The sequence below is a fragment of the Phyllobates terribilis genome, unplaced genomic scaffold (genome assembly GCF_046119375.1).
Source record: "Phyllobates terribilis strain yellow unplaced genomic scaffold, ASM4611937v1 Scaffold_7__3_contigs__length_470593459, whole genome shotgun sequence".
Taxonomy (NCBI): Eukaryota; Metazoa; Chordata; class Amphibia; order Anura; family Dendrobatidae; genus Phyllobates; species Phyllobates terribilis.
The window spans coordinates 135,448,431-135,472,221 of record NW_027362767.1 but is presented as its reverse complement, the minus strand read 5'-3'; the positions used below and the strand labels follow the sequence as shown (position 1 = coordinate 135,472,221).

The following is a 23,791-nucleotide window of genomic DNA, read 5'->3' as shown; positions in this document are numbered from 1 at the left end:
GTTAATTTATTTCAGTTCTTCAATACAACAAGTGAAACTCCTATATTATATAGAGTCATTACACACAGAGTGATCTATTTCAAGTGTTTATTTCTCTTAATGTTGATGATTATGGATTACAGCCAATGAAAACACAAAAGTCATTATCTCAGTAAATTAGAATAATTAACAAAAAACATCTGCAAAGGCTTCCTAAGAGCTTAAAAAGGCCCCTTAGTCTGTTTCAGTAGGCTCCACAATCATGGGGAAGACTGCTGACTTGACAGATGTCCAGAAGGCAGTCACTGACACACTCCACAAGGTCCCAGAGTCTGGAGGAAGAGTGGAGAGGCCATAATCCAAGCTGCTGGAGGTCTAGTGTGAAGTTTCCACAATCAGTGATGGTTTGGGGAGCCATGTCATCTGCTGGTGTAAGTCCACTGTGTTTTATCAAGACCAAAGTCAGCGCAGCCGTCTACCAGGAGATTTTAGAGCACTTCATGCTTCCCTCTGCTGACAAGCTTTTTGGAGATGGAAATGTCATTCTCCAGCAGGACTTGGCCCCTGTCCACACGGCCAAAAGTACCAATACCTGGTTTACACACAACAGTATCACTGTGCTTGATTGTCAGCAAACTCGCCTGACGTTAACCCCATAGAGAATCTATTATAGAGAATCTATGGGGTATTGTCAAGAGGAAGATGAGAGACACCAGACCCAACAATGCAGACGAGCTGAAGGCTGCTATCAAAGCAACCTGGGCTTCCACAACACCTCAGCAGGGCCACAGGCTGATCGCCTCCATGCCACATTGCCGCATTGATGCAGTAATTGATGCAAAAGGAGCCTCGACCAAGTATTGAGGGCATTTACTGAACATACATTTCAGTAGGACAACATTTCGGATTTTAAAATTATTTTTCAATCTGTTGTTATAAAGTATTCTAATTTACTGAGATAATAAATTTTGTGTTTTCATTGGCTGTAAGCCATAATCATCCACATTAACAGAAATAAACCCGTGAAATAGATCACTCTGTGTGTAATGACTCTATATAATATATGAGGTTCACTTTTTGTACTGAAGAACTGAAATAAATTACCGTTTTGATGATATTCTAATTTTGTGAGATGTACCTGTACATCTGTATACAGTGAGCTCCTACTAGTGGTGACTATATATATAACCATCTGTATACAGTGAGCTCCTCCTAGCGGTGGCTGTTTATATACATCTGTATTTCTTGAGCTCCTCCTAATGGTGACATTATATATACATCTGTATATTGTGAACTCCTCCTAGTGGTGGCATTATGTTAGGGCGAGACGGGTTTCATGAATTCTTTGGAATCCTGGGGGAACCGTTACTCAGGGCGACCATAGACCATGTGCTGCAGCTTCTCTCAGGCACACAATAGATTCAGTTGCTGACCAGACACATCTGACAAGAGTCTTTTACAACAGTTTAACAGTGGAATTTATTCTGAAGCACGGCGAGTGCAATTCAGGGATATTACAGCAACAATCTTCATTACAGTACAGTCTGAGTTTCTTGAGCAACCGGCTCCAGCAACAATACAGTAGTTTCTTCACAAGGCACATTATTACAGTCTCTTCAGTAGCATAATACAGCATAGATTAGATCTCTAAGCAGCACACTTCTATGTATACACAACCACAGGCTTTTCCTCCATAAGGACTCAATAGTACACAGCATTCTGTATCCTGCATGGAGATGGAGGGGGGAGGGTTTGATGAGGAAGATGATCCCTGTGACACAATTCCTTCCAGTCCTTATCTTCCTGCCCTATAATACTCTGCACTGTTAGTTCAGGGAGTTTATATGACCTGTGTTTAGTTTCTCTCCTGATCTGAATCCTGTTCCGTTGCCTTCTGTCAGATCCAGATAACACACCACCACCTTTCTCTTCGGATTCAGACAGACTACAATAACAAGTTCCCCACAATCCCCCTGGAGCTCTGCTAAAACACTCCCTGTCTCCTGTGACTGTGCTATCCCCTCTAGTTGCTGGATGCTTTTGAAGCAACAGCATTACTTCTGTATGTCACACTCTTCCCTCCTTTTTGAATGTCGTCCGCGACATTCGCCTTAATTGGTCAATCTGACCAATTCTGAGACAGTGGTGAAAGTTGAGTAACTTTATATACAAATTGGCATAACATTTATAAACATTTATAACAACCTATTCTACAACCTTTTTCTTGTAGAACTCCTGTAAGAAATAAACAATTAACACAATCAGCATCTCTTCATTCAGCTGGAGCTTTTCGTATGTCTTCAACCAGCTCTCTCTCACTAGGCCTTCACAGTTCTTTTTTTCTATAAAGTCTTTTAAGGAAAATCAAAGCGTGAAAACAAGTCTTTCTACCAGGCAACATCTTCCATACTGCCTCTCGGTGGTGAATACCACTCCAGTGGGCTTAGCTGGTCCGTTGGCAGAGATACCTGTTTCCAGTCAACAGTCCTTGGCACTTGACTCGGTTCATCTAGTGTCTCATACGTCAGCATCACGGGCCTCCTCACTTCTCGAGTCGACATCTTCCTGGTGGGTTGTTCTTCAGATACCACGGGTTCTTTGGTCACAGGAATTTCTTCCGCCGCACTCATTTCCCGGGCTTCCTCAGATGCTCCTGGAACTGCATCTGTAAGTTCCTGTACTTCTCCGGAATGGCCTAGTTCCACACGGTCTAGTAATTCTGCTTCTCCTGAGTGTCGATCGGTCTCTCCAGTGATCGGTGTTCGATCATCAGATCTGAATTGGACTTCATTTGTACTCCTTGGTACAAACTCTTGAGCCTCACGACTTAGTTCACTCTCCTGAGGATGGTACATCCCTCTCCTTGCCGGTCCAAGAAATGCAACGGTGTGCTCTTCTTCATCAGAACTTTCAAGGTCACTATCCACCACCGGAGCTTCAATCTGTGGTGGTCTCTTAGTCGATCTCGGTCGACGTCGGCCTGCTTCTGGGAAGTCTTGTTGTGGTGGGAGATAATCACAGGGTGATAATAAATTCCGATGGACTATTCTGGTTTTCTTGTCCCCTCTTTCCAATCGGATTTCATACTGGACTGTCATCGGCTTTCTTCTTTATGACCACATACACCTTGTCTTTCCAGTACGAACAAAGTTTTCCTGGACCACCTTTCTCACATACGTTCTTGACTAGCACCAGGGTTCCCGGTGCCAATTCTGCTCCATAACATTTTCAATCATAGTACTCCTTACTCTTCCTCTGTCCTTGTGTAACCACTTTGGACGCTATGTGGTATGCCTCGGCCATCCGTTCCTTCCATTTCCGAACGTACTCCACATACGTTCTGTAAGTCTCTGACACCGGATTATCAAACATGATGTCGATTGGCAGTCTTGGCGATCGTCCATACAATAGGAAGAAGGGTCTTTGTACAGTTATAGGCATGTACCACTTTTGACAGAGAACTCTTCCAGTCTTTCTTCTCGTCAGCGGTTGAATTGTGCAACATCGACAATAATGTCCGGTTAAAACGTTCCACTTGTCCATTACCCTCTGGGTGATAGGGCGTTGTGTGGGATCTCTGAATTCTACAGTACTTTCCTAGCTTAGCAAAGAGCTGGTTCTCAAATTCTCTTCCTTGGTTGTGGTGTAACCTCGTAGGGAACCCAAACCTCAAAGCAAAATCATTGAAGATCTTCTCTGCCACTATTCGACCAGCTTTATTGGCGGTGGCATATGCTTGGGCAACTCGAGTAAAATGGTCCATCACCACCAATATGTATTCGTAACCACCCTTGCCCGTTTCGAGATGTAGAAAATCTATTGAGACCATCTCAAACGGATACGTAGTTTGGATGTTGCCCATAGGTACTCGGTTGATGAGTTGGCATGTTTATCTTTCAGACACCAATACTCCCTGGTCACGTACCTCTCAATATCTCTCTGCATGTACAGCCAAAAGAAACGTTCAAGGATCAAGTTACTCTGGGTAGTACCAACTGCCGGTTTTGTCCTCCTTTACGATACAGGATACCATCTTCACTGAGGTAAAGCTTCGTCCATTCTTTAACTAAAACAGATACTGCTGGTGACTCATTATCTCTCTCCCGTTTACTTGAAAACCGATTTTGGTCCACATAAAGTAGTATTCTACCAATTATCTGATCTTCACGTTGTGCTCTACGGATTTTTCCTTTTGGTAGTTGTTGAATGAACAGTGGGTGATCTTGTTCTCTCGCTTTTATGGTGGTTTCCACCGTCAACGAACACCACAATGGTGTGTTTTCCTCTTGATAAGCTGGCACTGCTTGGGTAGTGCTCTCAATTGCTTCCAGACTGACTTCCTCTGAGCATTCTTGATTAAACTCCTCAAGCTCTAGTGGCATTCTCGACAATCTGTCAGCATCCGCATTGCATTTTCCTGGTCTGTACTTGATGCTGAAATTGAATTCAGCTAGTTCAGCGACCATCTCTGACCCTTGCATTCAGTTTGGCTGTAGTGAGGACATAGGTCAAAGGGTTGTTGTCAGTGTATACCTCAAACTCTTTGCTGTAGTAGAGATAATCTCTGAATCATTCACAGATAACCAATTTCAATGCCAGGAACTCCAATTTTCCGGAATGTAGATGGTAATTCTTCTCAGCGTCTGTCAGAGTTCTAGAACCGTAACCGATGACTCTCAATTTTCCATCTTGATGCTGATACAGGGCAGCTCCCAGTCCAACTTGAGAAGCATCACAATGAAGAACAATTGGCAAGTTGAAATCAGGATATCCCAAGATGGGTGCTTTTACCAGGTAGTCTACTAGTTCTTCCAATACCTTCTGGTGGTCTGCTGTCCAGAGAATTGGCTGTTGGGACGAAATGGCGTTGTTTCTTTTAAGCCCGGTCCTACCCGCGTTCTTCTTTTTCTGCGTGGGTGTTGTTGACTCTATCGTTGTCCCCAAGAGGAGGTATAGCGGGGCGGCAATCCTGGAGAAGTTCCAAACGTAACTACGATAGTATGAGAGGTATCCTAAGATCTGCCTCACCTCCCCGACAGTAGATGGCCACTAGTCTTTTATGGCCAGTACCGGAGCGATTTCTGCTGGGTCTATGGTATATCCTTCTCCGGACACAATTTTCCCTAGAAATCGGACTTACCTTTTGAACAGTTCACACTTCTTTGGGGTCAACTTAACTCTGTGTTGTTGATACCACTGTAATACGATCCTCACGTGTTCAACAAGGTCCCGGAAGGTTTTGCTGTGTACCACATTGTCATCCAAGTATGGCTGGCAGATATCGTCCCTCAATCCTTCCAAACAGGTCTCCATGCTCCTCTGAAATTCTGCTGGAGCTGAACTGAGCCCAAACGGTATGCGGATCCACTCATATAACCCCCACGATGTGATGAATGCTGTCAAGGGTCTACTGGACTCTTCAACAAACCCATGATGGTATGCTTTACCCTGATCGAGGACAGAGAACCAGGTACTTCCTGATAGGCTATCCAGCATATCTTGGATCTTTGGTATTGGGTGTCGATCAGGTACTGACTTTCGGTTTAGTTCCCGGGAATCACAGCAGAGTCTCAACATACCGTCCTTCTTCCTAACACAAAGGAGAGGAATAAGACGACTTTGACTTTTGCACCCAACCTCTGTTGATTAGATCTTGTAAATACTGTTTCACTTCACAGTGTAATGGTTTCGGCACAGACATGTAACTTCTGGTTACTGGGGTTGTGTCTTTCAAATTGATTTTCAATTGCAAGGACGGGATACAGCCTATATCAGAGTCATCTTTAGAGAATGCATGACACTCTTCTCTCAGCATCTGTTTTGCTATCGCTATATCTTCAGCACACAAGTGTTACAGGGATGCTGGGGGATCCCAGGACCCTGAGGAGGGTCGTCCAATTTGCTCCCCTGGGCAACTCCTGTTCCTTGGTGGGGAGACTGAATTCACGGTAGACCCTGGGTGGGTCTCACACTGGATGGATATACCGTTTTAATGGTTTCAATGTGACCTAGCCTAGTCTTTGGATTCATTCTAATTTCGTGTTTCGTAGTATTCATCACCGGTACAGTCACTCGAGCAAACCCACTAGTAGGAATCGTAAGCACAGTCTCACCTTGAACTAGGCCTTCCGGAAGTTCTGAGGAGTCTTTTGGCACAAACAGTCTTTTCTGGACTTTTCTTCCTGGTTCTACCCGGACTCCACACCTCACCCCACCATTTGTTTTGCAGGGATGATGGTTGGGCGCCAGCCTACCTTGACTTCTTTTAGGTCCATTGTATTATATGCTTTCTTTACTCTATGAATCACATTTTCCGCCACGGCGTTCAGTATGGCAAGTGATGTGGTAATTGCATCCACCACCAGCGTCCTTGACATTATAACCCAGGATAGGATCCTCTGCCACATTCTCATCACTGGTCACGAGAAAAGGTACCAAAAGCTCAATGGTGTTGCTGTTCTTCGTGGCCCTCAGTTGGAAAGTAACTTCCACCCAGCCTATGAAAGGGATTTCGGTGTGGTTGACAGTTTTTCCGTGGAGTTCCACTGGTCCTTAGAGTTCTTTTAACGACCGAAGGCAGGTATGTGGGAGGTAGCGCCTTCTCCATTCTTCATTTAAAAGGCTCGCTTGGGCTCCTGTGTCCCACAGTGCTTCTACCAGGAGTCCATCTAGTTGGCACTGCATAAAGCACCTTTCACCGATTAGGCTGATGAGGTTATCTTTACTGACCGAAGAATCCTCCTCCCAGGAGTACATCGTTGGGCCTCCGCACTGGGCATTAAGTAACTGATGCCCCTGTCTCTCTTTCAGCTGTTGTAGACGGGAATACACTTGGGGATAATACTGACGCAACCGTTTTACCTCATGCGTCATTCTGGGGTTTGGTGAGATTTGGATTTGCTTCTGGGGTCTCCTCCGCTTCTACGTCTCTGGATGCAAACAACAGTCCATCCTTCAGTTCAATTGCTCTGAACAAAAAACTTTGGGGTGATTCATTATTTTTCTGTGAGAAGTTAATGAGTTGGTGGAACAATTCTAAAGTACTCTCTTCTTTATAGTGCCCTTTTAAAATCATCTTCAGCTGTTGCAAGGTCAATTGACTCTTAATTTCTAGCATACCACGGAGGTTCAATCCTTGGCTGATCGCTTTTCTGTAAGCCTGCATCAATCTGGTGCAACAAGTTCATATAAGTTTCTCTTTCTGTTCACACTCTACAATCTGTCCCAGGATCTTGAATTCTTTCCTTATGGTGATTTGTGGTGTTAGAGAGGACTGTCTTCCTGATTCATCTAACCCAAGCAGGTTAAAGGTTCTGTTTGAGTCTGTCACCTGTTCAGAGGTTTTGGTCGATTCCTGCAGGGCTGTTGTTAGGGCTTTGAATTGTTCTTTCAATTCCTGTAGGTCTGTCTGTGGACGGAGATTCCCGCTATTGGTAATTGGTGCCGCCCCTCCATCCTCCAACTTTAACCTGGTTAGAAACTGTGTTAGCTCCTGGAGGAACGTCCCCATGACATCTTCAGCTTCTTTCTCCCCCAGCTCATCCATTTTTGCATTAATGGCAGCTAACAGTTGGCTGCAGTTGTGTGCTTTAGAAATCTGTTCTACTGACATCTTTATATGTTCTGCAACTGTTCTCAATTCTTCACATGTTAAGTGAAGAAGCAGCTCACTAATTCTGTCCATTTGTATTTTTATTGCTGCTAGTGAGTTTTCTTTAGGGCTGGTCCCCTTTAACTGGTGTAGCAGAGTTGAGTTGAGGTGCTGTGCTGCTGTGCTTTTCCAGACACTTTTCCTCTTCTCCCTCTACACGCTAATTCCTGCTCAGGATTCCCCGTACGGGCCACTAATGTTACACGCACGCCGCTAGGTTCAGATAGGGCAAGACGGGTTTCATGAATTCTTTGGAATCCTGGGAGAACCGTTACTTGGGGCGACCATAGGCTGCAGCTTCTCTCAGTCACACAATAAATTTAATTGCTGACCAGACACATCTGACAAGAGTCTTTTTCAACAGTTTAACAGTGGAATTTAATCTGAAGCACGACCAGTGCAATTCAGGGATATTACAGCAACAATCTTCATTACAGTACAGTCTGAGTTTCTTGAGCAACCGGCTCCAGTAACAATACAGTAGTTTCTTCACAAGGCACAGTATTACAGTCTCTTCAGTAGCATAATTCAGCATAGATTAGATCTCTTAGCAGCACACTTCTATGTATACAAAACCACAGGCTTTTCCTTCACAAGGACTCAATAGTACACAGCATTAGTGTTGAGCAAGTATGTTCTGTTCCGAGTATGCTCGGGCCAAGTTCCGAGTATTTACAGCTGCTCGGTGATATGGTTAAATCGCTCCCGTGTACATGATTTGCAACTGTTTGACAGCTTTATTACATGTGAGGAATGTGTAAGAAATAGACATTCCTCACACGTAATAAAGCTGTCAAAAAGTCGCAAATCATGCACACAGGAGCGATTCAAACACATCACCGAGCAGCTGTAAATACTTGGAGCTCGGCCCGAGCATACTCGCCGAAAGGGTTAATAGAACATACTCGCTCAACACTACACAGCATTCTTTATCCTGTATGGAGATGGAGGGGGGGAGTGTTTGATGAGGGAGATGATCCCTGTGACACACTTCCTTCCAGTCCTTATCTTCCTGCCCAATAATACTCTACACTGTTAGTTCAGGGACTTTATAAGACCTGTGTTTAGTTTGTCTCCTGATCTGAATCCTGTTCAGTTGCCTTCTGTCGGATCCAGATAACACACCACCACCTTTCTCTTCGGCTTCAGCCAGACTACAATAACAAGTTCCCCACAATCCCCCTGGGGCTCTGCTAAAACACTCCCTGTCTCCTGTGACTTTGTTAACCCCTCTAGTTGCTGGATGCTCTTGAAGCAACAGCACTACTTCTGCATGTCACAATTATATATACATCTGCATATCATGAGCTCCTCCTAGTGGTGACATTATATATACATCTGTATATCGTGAACTCCTCCTAGTGGTGGCATATATACATCTGTATACAGTGATCTCCCCCTAGTGGTGGTTGTATATACACATCTGTATACAGTGAACTCCTCCTAGTGGTGGCAATATATACACATCTGTGTATAATGAGCTACCCTTAGAGATGGCTGTGTATACACAGCTGTATACAGTGAGCTCCCCCTAGTGGTGACTGTATATATGCATCTGTATACAGTGAACTCCCACTAGTGGTGGCTGTATATATAAACATCTGTATACAGTAAGCTTCTCCTAGTGGTAGCTGTTTATATACATCTGTATACAGATTGAGCTCCTTCTAGTGGTGGCTGTATATATACATCTGTATACTGTGAGCTCCCCCTAGTGGTAGCTGTATATACACATCCTGTATAATCCGCTTTGTTTTGTGTCGCCGCTATGGAGATATGCGATGCGCTGCAGGTTCAACAGGAAGCGCTCCTGGATAATGCATTTGGTCAGGGATGTCTCCACGGAGATATCTGACGTATCGGGAGACAGGACAGGAAGGACTATGGCGCTTCCAGTGAGGCACAGGCTACCTGGCTATCGCGCCCTTGGAGACGCGTGGTTACTAAGGGACGGGTCCAGAAATACTTGCACTCTGCGTGGGACGCCGGGGGACAGCTGTCTCAAGGAGCAGTATTTAAACAACAGGTTGGTGCCCCCCTCTCATCCCATTTGTCTGCCTGCAGGTGTTTTCTGCCACTGTAGCACCGACCATTTTGTTTTTTCTATTTATACCCCCTATATGCTGGATTTTTAGGTCCTTTATAATAAGTACACTCCCCTGATGCGGCCCAGGTATTGAGGCAGAAACACGTTGGGAGGGATTTTTGGCTTTATGTCTGGGGGACAATCTATAGGTAACATTTGGGTACTGCCCTTGTAAGTGCGGGAGACAAACAGGGCACGACAGGGGTGGTCAGGTGCACACCTCTTCACTGTCTTGGACCATCTCGCTTCTGTTCATCATAGGTAAATTGGGTGAGATTGGAACATTTTTTATGAGCACTGGCACTACGAGCACTTTATTAGTATTATTAATTATGGTGTATTGATTTTAACCATATCTATTAAAAGTTAGGTTTTATACTCTTTTGCTGCATTTATATCCATTTTTGGAAGGAGTACTATTGCATTATCCAATACTGGATGGACAATTTTGCTGTTTAGTATATACACCTCTGTGTACAGTGAGCTCCCCCTAGAGGTGGCTGTATATACAGACATCTGTATACAGTGAGCTCCCCCTAGTGGTGGCTGTATTATTATTATTTATTATTATTATAGCGCCATTTATTCCATGGCGCTTTACATGTGAAAAAGGGGTATACATAGAGAAAACAATTACAATAATCTTGAACAAAACGTGACGGCGACTGGAACAGGAGGAGCAAGGACCCTACCCGCGAGGGCTCACAGACTACAAGGGATGGGTGAGGATACAGTAGGTGAGGATAGAGCTGGTCGTGCAGCGGTATGGTGGAGTGAGGGTGATTGCAGGTTGTACATTTGTCGGAAGAGGTGGGTCTTCAGGTTCCTTTTGAAGATTTCCACGGTCGGCGACAGTCTGATATGTTGGGGTAGAGAGCTCCAGAGTAGGGGGGAAGCACAGGAGAAATCTTGTATGCGATTGTGGAAGGAGGAGATAAGAGGGGAGTAGAGAAAGATCTAGTGAGGATTGGAGGTTGCGTGCGGGTATGTACCGGGAGACTAGGTCACAGATGTATGGGGGAGACAGGTTGTGGATGGCTTTGTAAGCCATGGTTAGGGTTTTGAACTGGAGTCTCTGAGCAATGGGGAGCCAGTGGAGAGATTGACAGAGAGGAGAGGCTGGAGTCAGCAGAGTCAGGCAGCAGAGTTTAGGATAGATTGGAGGGGTGCGAGAGTGTTGGAAGGGAGGCCACGGAGCAGGAAGTTGCAGTAGTCGAGGCGGGAGATGATGAGGGCATGCACTAGTGTTTTTGCAGATTCATGGCCATAAATGAGAGTGGGGGGTAGCTGGCGTTACTTGAAGAACATACCATTAGTATACAGGAGCAGAGAGGCAGAGAGAAATCTTCATGGAAATCAGGATGGGAAAGCTGAGTTACGTACACTTAAGCAATGGACACACTTAAGGTGATGGACACAGACAGTAGTAACAGAGGGCGGCAGTGGGATTTGGGTGAAGGAGCAGTTATCTGATAGGAGGAAACCTATTCCTCCACCATGCTTGCCGGTGGGGCGGGGGTGTGAGAAAGGTGGAAACCACTGTAGGAAAGTGCAGCAGGAGAGGCTGTGTTGGAGGGGGTGAAGTAGTGGTGGCTGTATATACACATATATATCGGTATACAGTGAGCTTGCATTGCCGACGTCTCAGCTTTTTTCCTACTTTCCCCGAAAGAGGCGCCGGCTCGCTCACCACCGCGGCCCCCGTCCCACACTTCCTGCTCCGGCTACTGACGACAGGGGTGTGCTCACTGTGCGCAGGTCCTGGAGCATCATGTTTAGGGCGAGCGCGTGTGCGGTCCCGTCCTCTTAAAGGGACAGTGCGCGCTGTCCTAAAGTATCCCCAGCCAACGGCTGGGAGACACTCATTATTTAAGGCACCTTCACCTGATGGGAGGTGTCTATGCCACGTTGTATGTATGTTACTAACACACTTGCTAGTTTTCAGGTCCCAGTGCTCGTATCCAGCATACCTGCCTGTCTATCAGCCGTGCCAGCTTGCCTGTCTATCAGCCGTGCCTGCCCGCCTGCCTGTCTATCAGTAGTGCCTGCCGCCTGCCTGTCGTGTCTGCCTGTGCTTGCCAAGTCTACCATTCCTGGCCGTTCCTGCCTCCTATCCCTTAGGGGTCAGCTGTCATCCACCTGAGGTCAGTCCTGGTGTTGCACCTGGTTCCCCCTCCCTCGTCTCTCGCGGTATCATCAGCCGCCGTGCATCTGAGGTCAGACTTGGTGAGGCACCTAGTCAGCCCCTCCAGGCTCTCCTCAGATCACGACACAGTGGTTCCACCACCCAGTCCATTACAGAGCTCCTCCTAATGGTGGCTATATTTACACACATCTGTATACAGTAAGCTCACCCTAGTGGTGGCTGTATATGCACACATCTGTATACAGTGAGCTTCCCCCCATGGTGGCTGTATATACACATCTGTATAGAATGAGCTCCTCCTAGTGGTGGCTGTTTATATACACATCTGTATACAGTGAGACGCTCCTAGTGGTGACTGTATATGTACACATATGGGTACAGCGAGCTCCCCCTAGTGCTGACTGTATAAATACATCTTTACACAGTGAGTTCCCCCTAGTGGTGACTGTATATATACATCTATATACCGTGAGCTCCCCCTAGTGGTGGCTGTATATGCACACATCTGTATACAGTGAGCTTCCCCTCATGGTGGCTGTATATACACATCTGTATAGAGTGAGCTCCTCCTAGTGGTGGCTGTTTATATACACATCTGTATACAGTGAGACGCTCCTAGTGGTGACTGTATATGTACACATATGGGTACAGCGAGCTCCCCCTAGTGGTGACTGTATAAATACATCTTTACACAGTGAGTTCCCCCTAGTGGTGACTGTATATATACATCTATATACCGTGAGCTCCCCCTAGTGGTGGCTGTATATACACATCTGTATACAGTGAGCTCTTTCTAGTGGTGGCTATATATACATGACGCGCCCCCTGGGCCAGTGCTGTTAGGGGATTACCCGGAGCCGGATCAGATGGGGGTTGTAGTCTCCGAGTGGCGGTGACCCGGTCCGTGCCCAGGGTGTCAAGCTCAGTGTGTGGCAGTCCTACAGATGTTATTAGAGTTCTTTGTGTCGACTACGCCACCCGTTGATTTGCGGTCAAAAGGCCGCCGCTGCAGCAGGGTCCGCTGAGGCTGTTGGTATGTGTGCAGCTTTGGTAGTATAACCCCCAACGGGAGGGGTATAGCCTCAGGGGGTCAGATGTAGAGGATGGTGGTTGTGAAGGTGCAGGATGAATCAGCCAGAAGACTCAGAGTCGGGCTGTGCAGTTCAGGGGTTTTTACTTACGGGTGTTCTTATGGTCACTCTGGCCTGAAGCGACCACCCGAGCCGTGCTGCGTCCACCAGGTCCTGGACTCGGCTAACCCCCAGGCAGTTCTGGAGCGTGGTCCTGAGCTCCTGTCTGACTTTCCCTCTCTTCTGGCCGTTCTCACCAGGGATCCACCTATGTCCGGCTCCCTCGGGTCTCTTGGTGGGTACACCTCCTCTGGGTTCCCTGACCCTATACTTGGTCTGCCTTCCTGGTGGATTTGGTGAGGGTCGTGGCAGATCCTGCCCACGACCTCCGGTCTCTGGCTAAGGTGTGCTTTTCTCTCTGCCAGCTTGGGATCCGGTACCCTAGGTGCCAACTCTTCACCCTCTGATCTAATTTTGGGTTCTTGGAGTTCCCTCTTGTTTTCTCTGGGTCCTTCAGACTCCTCTCTCTCTCTTGGCCTTGGAGCTGGGCCCAGCCGGAACCACAACTCCCTGTCAGCCCTTCTGGCTGAGCTTCTCTGCTCTGCTCCTCAGGTTACACTCTGACAGACTGACCCTGATCTAAGATGGTGCCCACCTTATATACTCCCTCTATGTGTGAGCTCAGGTGACCAGCACCCAATGAGCTCCTAGCATTACCCAGACTGCTCCCCCTATCTGCCCCTACACTACTGGGATGTTCCACCCCCCTCCCACTCCAGCCAGGGACAGACACTGTCGTACCTGCACATAAACTGGTGGGAGTACCATCGGTCTGTCCCTCGGAAATGGGATGTGTGTAGTGCATGCAGCTAACTGAGCTCAGTTCCACACTCCATCCTTACCCGGGAGTGGAATATCACACCTCTGGCTTGAGGTGTAATACCCCTGTAGCAGCCGAATCCTCAGGGTGCTACATACACATCTGTACACAGTGAGCTCCACCTAGTGGTGGCCGTATTATAACACATCTGTACACAGTGAGCTCTCCCTAGTGGTGGCTATATATATATATATATATATATATATATATATATATACATACATACATATGTATACAGTGAGCTCCCCCTGGTGGTAAACGTACACTTAATAAATCAGATAAGCAGTAGAGGGAGGACTTACCTGACCATGGGACCCCTTCGGCTTCCTTACTCCAAGACCCCCAATTTTCATGGTATTCCTCTGTTGCTCGCACTCGGATGAGATGTTTTCTTCTCATCACAGCGTCATCAATAATAAAGCTCGTGTCTGCAGTAGTGCCCTGATGGAAATACAGGAGGCCAGATGTTATGATGTACGTTCTAGTCACCATCTGATGGATCCCTCTAAATTCTTGATGCAACTTTGGATGTAACTAGAGAACATCTACATCTGAATGCAGCTTTGGCTGTGACTAGAGTCTAGCTGTTTCCTGCCATTTCTCAGCTTTCGCCTCCAGAAGTGAACTCACTATAAACATTGGGGTGAGCGGGGTGTTGTGGGGCGACTCACATTGGACTGGTGAAGTGAGTTCTCCACTTGGTACAGAACCTGGTACTTGAGGCCATAGAAGGTTTCCTCCCAGAACTCGGGCCGGCTCCACACCACATGTAGCTTCTTTGGATGCTTCTCCACTGGAGTCACTTGTACATTGAGGGGGGGACCAATGTGCACTGGAGCAAAAACAAGGGTCAGAGATCAACCACAGCACAGCAATGCCCCCCATGCCCACCCAGGTCACCATCATTGGAATATGACCATCCCACTACCATGGCCACTGCCCTGAGCCCTGCACAGAACCAACAGTGGGATCATTGAGTATGCTACCATATACTGGTATGATGTAATGATGTATAGCGGTATTATGTGGATGACAGTATTATATAGACACTGCATGGCGGTATTATGTGAATGACTCTTTTATATAGACACTATGGTGGTATTATGTGGATGACAGTGTTATATAGACACTATATAGCATCATTATGTGGATGACAGTATTATATAGACACTGTATGGCGGTATTATGTGGATGACAATATTATATAGACACTGTATGGCAGCATTATGTGGATGACAGTATTATATAGACACTGTATGGCAGCATTATGTGGATTACAGTATTATATAGACACTGTATGGCGGTATTATGTGGATGGCAGTATTATATAAACACTGTAAGGCAGCATTATGTGGATGACAGTATTATATAGACACTGTATGGCAGCATTATGTGGATTACAGTATTATATAGACACTGTATGGCGGTATTATGTGGATGGCAGTATTATATAAACACTGTAAGGCAGCATTATGTGGATGACAGTATTATATAGACACTGTATGGCAGCATTATGTGGATTACAGTATTATATAGGCACTGTATGGCAGTATTATGTGAATGACAGTTTTATATAGACACTATGGCGGTGTTATGTGGATGACAGTATTATGTAGCACTATATACAGTGCCTTGTGAAAGTATTTGCCCCCCTTGAACTTTTCTACCTTTTGCCACATTTCTGGCTTCAAACATAAAGATATAAAATTCTAATTTTTTTGGGAAGAATCAACAAGTGGGACACAATCGTGAAGTGGAACGAAATTTATTGGATATTTTAAACTTTTTTAACAAATTAAAAACTGAAAAGTGGGGCGTGCAATATTATTCGACCCCTTTACTTTCAGTGCAGCAAACTCCCTCCAGAAGTTCAGTGCGGATCTCTGAATGATCCAATGTTCTCCTAAATGACTGGTAATGATCAATAGAATCCACCTGTGTGTAATCAAGTCTCCTATAAATGCACCTGCTCTGTGATAGTCTCAGGGGTCTGTTTCAAGTGCAGAGAGCATCATGAAGACCAAGGAACACACCAGGCAGGTCCGAGATACTGTTGTGGCGAAGTTTAAAGCCGGATTTGGAGACAAAAAGATTTCCCAAGAATTAAACATCTCAAGGAGCACTGTGCAAGCGATCATATTAAGGCTGCGTGCACACGATGCGTTTTTCAAGCGTTTATGCTGCGGAATTTCCGCAGCGGAAACACATCAAAAACGCTTGGTAATCCGCACCCCATGGTCCCCAATGGCATTCTGCAATGTCAATGCACGTGCTGCAGATTTTTCCGCAGCGTTTCTGCAGCGCTCATAAATCTACAGCATGTCCATTAATTTTGCGGAAGCGCAGCGGAATGGCTGCCATTGACTTGCATTGAGACGCATAATATCCGTGTCAGTACATTTGTACACGCGGATTATATGCGTTTCAATGTGCGGATGGTACCCAGTTCTGGAGGAGAGAAGACTCTCCTCCAGACCTGGGTACCATTGTACCTGTGGAAAAAAGAATAAAATAAAAAATAAAGTTTATATTCACCTGTCCGGCGGCTTCTCTCTGCTTGCCGGCATCGCTTATCTTCCAGGACCTGAGATGACGTCGCGGTCATGCTGTCTCGCGATAGCCCGGCAACCAGAAAGAAGCCAGGACGAGCGCGACAGCACATGCCGGGGCATCGGGGGTAAGTATAGCTTCATTTTTTTATTTTTACGGTCACACTATATAAATACATGCCATTTGCATGGATTTATACAGTGTGACCTAGTTGTCAAGCACTTTCCAAGTGATGCTATCGCCTGGAAAGTGCTTGTCAGTCCGCATGCAGAAACACATGCGTTAACACATGTGGATACGCATGTGAATCCGCATGTATTCCGCATGTATTCTGCAGGAAAAACGCATGTACAATCTGCATGCGTTTTTTCTGCCAGGGAGATGCAGAAATGCTGCAGAAATTTTCTGCTTCATTTCTGCATCGTGGGCACATAGCCTGAAATGGAAGGAGTATCAGACCACTGCAAATCTACCAAGACCCGGCCGTCCCTCTAAACTTTCATCTCGAACAAGGAGAAAACTGATCAGAGATGCAGCCCAAAGGCCCATGATCACTCTGGATGAACTGCAGAGATCTACAGCTGAGGTGGGAGAGTCTGTCCATAGGACAACAATCAGTCGTACACTGCACAAATCTGGCCTTTATGGAAGAGTGGCAAGAAGGAAGCCATTTCTCAAAGATATCCATAAAAAGTCTCTTTTGAAGTTGGCCACCTGGGAGACACACCAAACATGTGGAATAAGGTGCTCTGGTCAGATGAAACCAAAATCAAACTTTTTGGCCACAATGCAAAACGATATGTTTGGCATAAAAGCAACACACCCTCAAAACACCATCCCCACTGTCAAACATGGTGGCAGCAGCATCATTGTTTGGGCCTGCTTTTCTTCAGCAGGGACAGGGAAGATGGTTAAAATTGATGGGAAGATGGACGGAGACAAATACAGGACCATTCTGGAAGAAAACCTGTCTGCAAAAGAGACTGGGACGGAGATTTATCTTCCAACAAGACAATGATCCCAAACATAAAGCAAAATCTACAATGGAATGGTTCAAAAATAAACGTATCCAGGTGTTAGAATGGCCAAGTCAAAGTCCAGACCTGAATCCAATCGAGAATCTGTGGAAAGAGCTAAAAACTGCTGTTCACAAACGCCCTCCATCCAACCTCAATGAGCTCGAGCTGTTTTGCTGGGAAGAATGGGCAAGAATTTCAGCCTCTCGATGTGCAAAACTGATAGAGACATACCCCAAGAAACTTGCGGCTGTAATCGCAGCAAAAGGTGGCGCTACAAAGTATTAACTCAAGGGGGCCGAATAGTATTGCACGCCCCACTTTTCAGTTTTTAATTTGTTAAAAAAGTTTAAAATATCCAATAAATTTCGTTCCACTTCACGATTGTGTCCCAATTGTTGATTCTTCCCCAAAAAATTAGAATTTTATATCTTTATGTTTAAAGCCAGAAATGTGGCAAAAGGTAGAAAAGTTCAAGGGGGCCAAATACTTTCACAATGAACTGTAGCAGCATTATGTGGATGACAGCATTATATAGACACTGTATGGCAGTATTATGTGAATGACTGTTTTATATAGACACTATGGTGGTATTATGTGGATGACAGTGTTATATAAACACTTTATAGCAGCATTATGTGTCTGACAGTATTATATAGACACTGTTTGGCCCTATTATGTGGATGATAGTAGTATATAGAAACAGTCTAGCGGTATTATGTGAATGGCAATATTATATAGACAATGTATGGCGGTATTATATGGATGACATTATTATATATACACTGTATGGTGGTATTATATGAATGGCAGTATTATATAGACACTGTATGGCAGTATTATGTGGCTGACAGTATTATATAGACACTGTTTGGTGCTATTATGTGGATGATAAGAGTATATAGAAACAGTCTAGTGGTATTATGTGGATGGCAGTATTATATAGACACTATGGCGGTATTATGTGGATGACAGTGTTATATAGACACTGTATGGCATTATTATGTGGATGACAGTATTATATAGACACTATATAGCAGCATTATGTGGATGACAGCATTATATAGACATTATATAGCAGCATTATGTGGATGACAGCATTATATAGACACTGTATGGCAGCATTATGTGGATAACAGTATTATATAGACACTGTATGGCAGCATTATGTGGATGACAGTATTATATATGCACTGTATAGGGGTATTATGTGGATGACAGTATTATATAGACACTATGGCAGAATTATGTGGATTACAGTGTTATATAGACACTACTTAGCAGCATTATGTGGATGACAGTATTATATAGACACTGTTTGGCGCTATTATGTTGATGACAGCATTATAAAGACACTGTTTGGCGGTATTTTATGGATTGAGAAGCAATGTATACCCCCTTTTTCACATGTAAATCGCCATGGAATAAATGGCGCTATAATAGTAAAAAAATAATAATAATAAAATTCCACTACTGCTGCCCCGTGGTTGGAGGAAAAGGCTCTTCCAGAGGTATAATGGCAAAAATGGAAGCTGGCACGTTTAGGCGGGCTGCGCTGCTTGAATGAAGAGACTTGCGATTCCAAAACGGTTTTTATTAACTCCAACGCGCTGGACCAGTGCCTTTCTCAAGGTGTAAAACCAAGTGCCTGGAGAGGGACAGAAGCACACACGAGGTTTTTATACCTTGAGAAAGGCGCTGGTCCGGTGCAGAAACGCATTAGTATTAATAAAAATCGCTTTGGAATCCCAAGGCTCTTCATTCAAGCAGCGCAGCTCGCCTAAACATGCCAGCTTCCATTTTTGCCAGTGTTATATGGACACTTTATGGTGGTATTATGTGAATGACAGTATCATAGAAACTGTATGGCAGTATTATGTGGAGGACAGTATTATACAGACACTGTATGTCGGTATTATATGAATGGCAGTATTACATAGACACTGTATAGCAGCATTATGTGTCAGAAAGCGGTATTATATAAACACTGTATGGCACTATTATAAAGATGGCGGTGTTATTTACCATGTTTATATGGCGGTACTATGTAGATAGTGGCCGGTTACTCTGAAGATGACGTCGGTATAGTGGTTTTATTACATGTTTCTGCCCCGGCCACACAGACACTGCCGCCCCCCCCGGACACAGTCCCACATAGTACTGGATATAAATAGCCCCCACCATACTGGTACATCGTAATGGAGCGTACAGAGTTCTCTGACATCGGCCTCCAGGCCCGAAACCCTTGCGCTGTCAGTGCGGCCGCGCACACACAGGAAGAAAACCTGTTTACTGGAGTCTCCCTCATTATACAGCGAAGAGCAGGAGAAGGTCCGATGGCCACCATCAAACGTGCAGGGAGAGAACAGGGGGCGCTGCAGGACCCTGAAAGAGTGGTAAAGACGTCACCACCGAGTATCACACATCACAGCCACCGAGTATCACACATCACAGCCGCTGAGTATCACATATCACAGCTTTCAGAGTATCACACATCACGGCCGAGTATCACACATCACAGCCGATTATTACACATTACAGCCGCTGAGTATCACACATCACAGCTTTCCGAGTATCACACAACACAGCCTTCCGAGTATCACACATCACAGCCGAGTATCACACACCACAGCCGATTATCACAAACCACAGCAGAGTATCAAACACCACAGCCGAGTATCACACTTCATAGCCGCCGAGTATCACACACCACAGCCGAGTATTACACGTCATAGCCGCCGAGTATCACACACCAAAGCCGAGTATCACCACATCACAGCCAAGTATCACACACCACAGCCGAGTATCACACACCACAGCCGAGTATCACACACCACAGCCGAGTATCAAACACCACAGCCGAGTATCACCACATCACAGCCAAGTATCAAACACCACAGCCAAGTATCAAACACCACAGCCGAGTATCACACACCACAGCCGAGTATCACACACCACAGCCGAGCATCAAACACCACAGCCAAGTATCAAACACCACAGCCAAGTATCACTCTTCATAGCCGCCGAGTATCACACACCACAGCCGAGTATCACACACCACAGCCGATTATCACAAACCACAGCCGAGTATCAACCACAGCCGAGTATAACAAGTCATAGCCGCCGAGTATCACACGTCACAGCCACCGAGCGTGATATACATCACAGCCGAGTATTACACATTACAGCCGCTGAGTATCACACATCACAGCTTTCTGAGTATCACACAACACAGCCTTCCGAGTATCACACATCACAGCCGAGTATCACATATCACAGCCGAGTATCACACATCACAGCCGAGTATCACACACCACAGCCGAGTATCACACACCACAGCCAATTATCACAAACCACAGCCGAGTATCAAACACCACAGCCGAGTATCACACTTCATAGCCGCCACGTATCACACACCACAGCCGAGTATCACACGTCATAGCCACAGAGTATCACACACCACAGCCGAGTATCACACATCACAGCCGAGTATCACACACCACAGCCGAGTATCACACACCACAGCCGAGTATCACACACCACAGCCGAGTATCACTCGTCATAGCCGCCGAGTATCACACACCACAGCCAAGTATCACACGTCATGGTCGCCGAGTATCACACATCATGGCCACCGAGTATCACACTCCACAGCCAAGTATCACACATCACAGCCGAGAATCACACACCACAGCTGAGTATCACACACCACAGCCGAGTATCACACTCCACAGCCGAGTATCACATACCACAGCCGATTATCACAAACCACAGCCGAGCATCAACCACAGCCGAGTATAACAAGTCATAGCCGCCGAGTATCACACGTCACAGCCACCGAGCGTGATATACATCACAGCCGAGTATTACACATTACAGCCGCTGAGTATCACACATCACAGCTTTCTGAGTATCACACAACACAGCCTTCCGAGTATCACACATCACAGCCGAGTATCACATATCATAGCCGAGTATCACACATCACAGCCGAGTATCACACATCACAGCCGAGTATCACACACCACAGCCGAGTATCACACACCACAGCCGATTATCACAAACCACAGCCGAGTATCAAACACCACAGCCGAGTATCACACTTCATAGCCGCTGCGTATCACACACCACAGCCGAGTATCACACGTCATAGCCACAGAGTATCACACACCACAGTCGAGTATCACACATCACAGCCGAGTATCACACACCACAGCCGAGTATCACACACCACAGCCGAGTATCACACACCACAGCCGAGTATCACACACCACAGCCGAGTATCACTCGTCATAGCCGCCGAGTATCACACACCACAGCCAAGTATCACACGTCATGGTCGCCGAGTATCACCCACCACAGCCGAGTATCACACATCATGGCCGCCGAGTATCACACTCCACAGCCGAGTATCACATACCACAGCCGATTATCACAAACCACAGCCGAGCATCAACCACAGCCGAGTATCACAAGTCATAGCCGCCGATTATCACACACCACAGCTGAATATCACACGTCACAGCCGAGCACCACACGTCACAGCCAAGTATCACACGTCACAACTGAGTATCTCACGTCACAAGCGAGTATCACACGTCATAGCTGCCGAGTATCACACACCTCAGCTGAGTATCACACATCACAACCGAGTATCACACACCACAGCCGAGTATAACAAGTCATAGCCGCCGAGTATCACACACCACAGCAGAGCATCACACGTCACAGCCGAGCATAACACGTCATAGCCGCCGAGTATCCCACACCAAAGCCGAGTATCACCACATCACAGCCAAGTATCACACACCACAGCCGAGTATCACACACCAGAGCCGAGCATCAAACACCACAGCCGAGTATCAAACACCACAGCCGAGTATCACTCTTCATAGCCGCCGAGTATCACACACCACAACCGAGTATCACACACCACAGCCGAGTATCACACACCACAGCCGAGTATCACACACCACAGCCGATTATCACAAACCACAGCCGAGTATCAACCACAGCCAAGTATAACAAGTCATAGCCGCCGAGTATCACACGTCACAGCCACCGAGCGTGATATACATCACAGCCGAGTATTACACATTACAGCCGCTGAGTATCACACATCACAGCCTTCCGAGTATCACACATCACAGCCGAGTATCACATATCACAGCCGAGTATCACACATCACAGCCGAGTATCACACACCACAGCCGAGTATCACACACCACAGCCGAGTATCACACACCACAGCAGAGTATCACACACCACAGCCGATTATCACAAACCACAGCTGAGTATCAAACACCACAGCCGAGTATCACACTTCATAGCCGCCGCGTATCACACACCACAGCCGAGTATCACACGTCATAGCCACAGAGTATCACACACCACAGCCGAGTATCACACATCACAGCCGAGTATCACACACCACAGCCGAGTATCACACACCACAGCCGAGTATCACACACCACAGCCGAGTATCACTCGTCATAGCCGCCGAGTATCACACACCACAGCCAAGTATCACACGTCATGGTCGCCGAGTATCACCCACCACAGCCGAGTATCACACATCATGGCCGCCGAGTATCACACTCCACAGCCGAGTATCACATACCACAGCCGATTATCACAAACCACAGCCGAGCATCAACCACAGCCAAGTATCACAAGTCATAGCCGCCGATTATCACACACCACAGCCGAATATCACACGTCACAGCCGAGCACCACACGTCACAGCCAAGTATCACACGTCACAACCGAGTATCTCACGTCACAAGCGAGTATCACACGTCATAGCTGCCGAGTATCACACACCTCAGCTGAGTATCACACATCACAACCGAGTATCACACACCACAGCCGAGTATAACAAGTCATAGCCGCCGAGTATCACACACCACAGCAGAGCATCACACGTCACAGCCGAGCATCACATGTCACAGCCGAGCATAACACGTCACAGCCGAGTATCACACACCACAGTCGAGTATCACACGTCATAGCCGCCGAGTATCACACACCACAGCCGAGTATCACACATCACAGCCGAGTATCACACACCACAGCCGAGTATCACACACCACAGCCGAGTATCACACACCACAGCCGAGTATCACTCGTCATAGCCGCCGAGTATCACACACCACAGCCAAGTATCACACGTCATGGTCGCCGAGTATCACCCACCACAGCCGAGTATCACACATCATGGCCGCCGAGTATCACACTCCACAGCCGAGTATCACATACCACAGTCGATTATCACAAACCACAGCCGAGCATCAACCACAGCCAAGTATCACAAGTCATAGCCGCCGATTATCACACACCACAGCCGAATATCATACGTCACAGCCGAGCACCACACGTCACAGCCAAGTATCACACGTCACAACCGAGTATCT

General features: G+C 46.3%; 1 protein-coding gene across 1 annotated transcript in view; it reads right to left on the bottom strand.

The window, feature by feature from the left end:
* Positions 1-23,791, bottom strand: part of IL6R (interleukin 6 receptor) — a 47,789-nt gene that overhangs the window by 925 nt on the left and 23,073 nt on the right. Inside the window, exons 4-6 of the mRNA XM_073639233.1 lie at positions 19,588-19,763; positions 14,484-14,644; positions 14,115-14,253 (exon numbers count right to left, since the gene is read on the bottom strand). Coding sequence (XP_073495334.1) covers positions 14,115-14,253; positions 14,484-14,644; positions 19,588-19,763 — 476 coding nt within the window. The remainder of the gene's footprint in view (positions 1-14,114; positions 14,254-14,483; positions 14,645-19,587; positions 19,764-23,791) is intronic.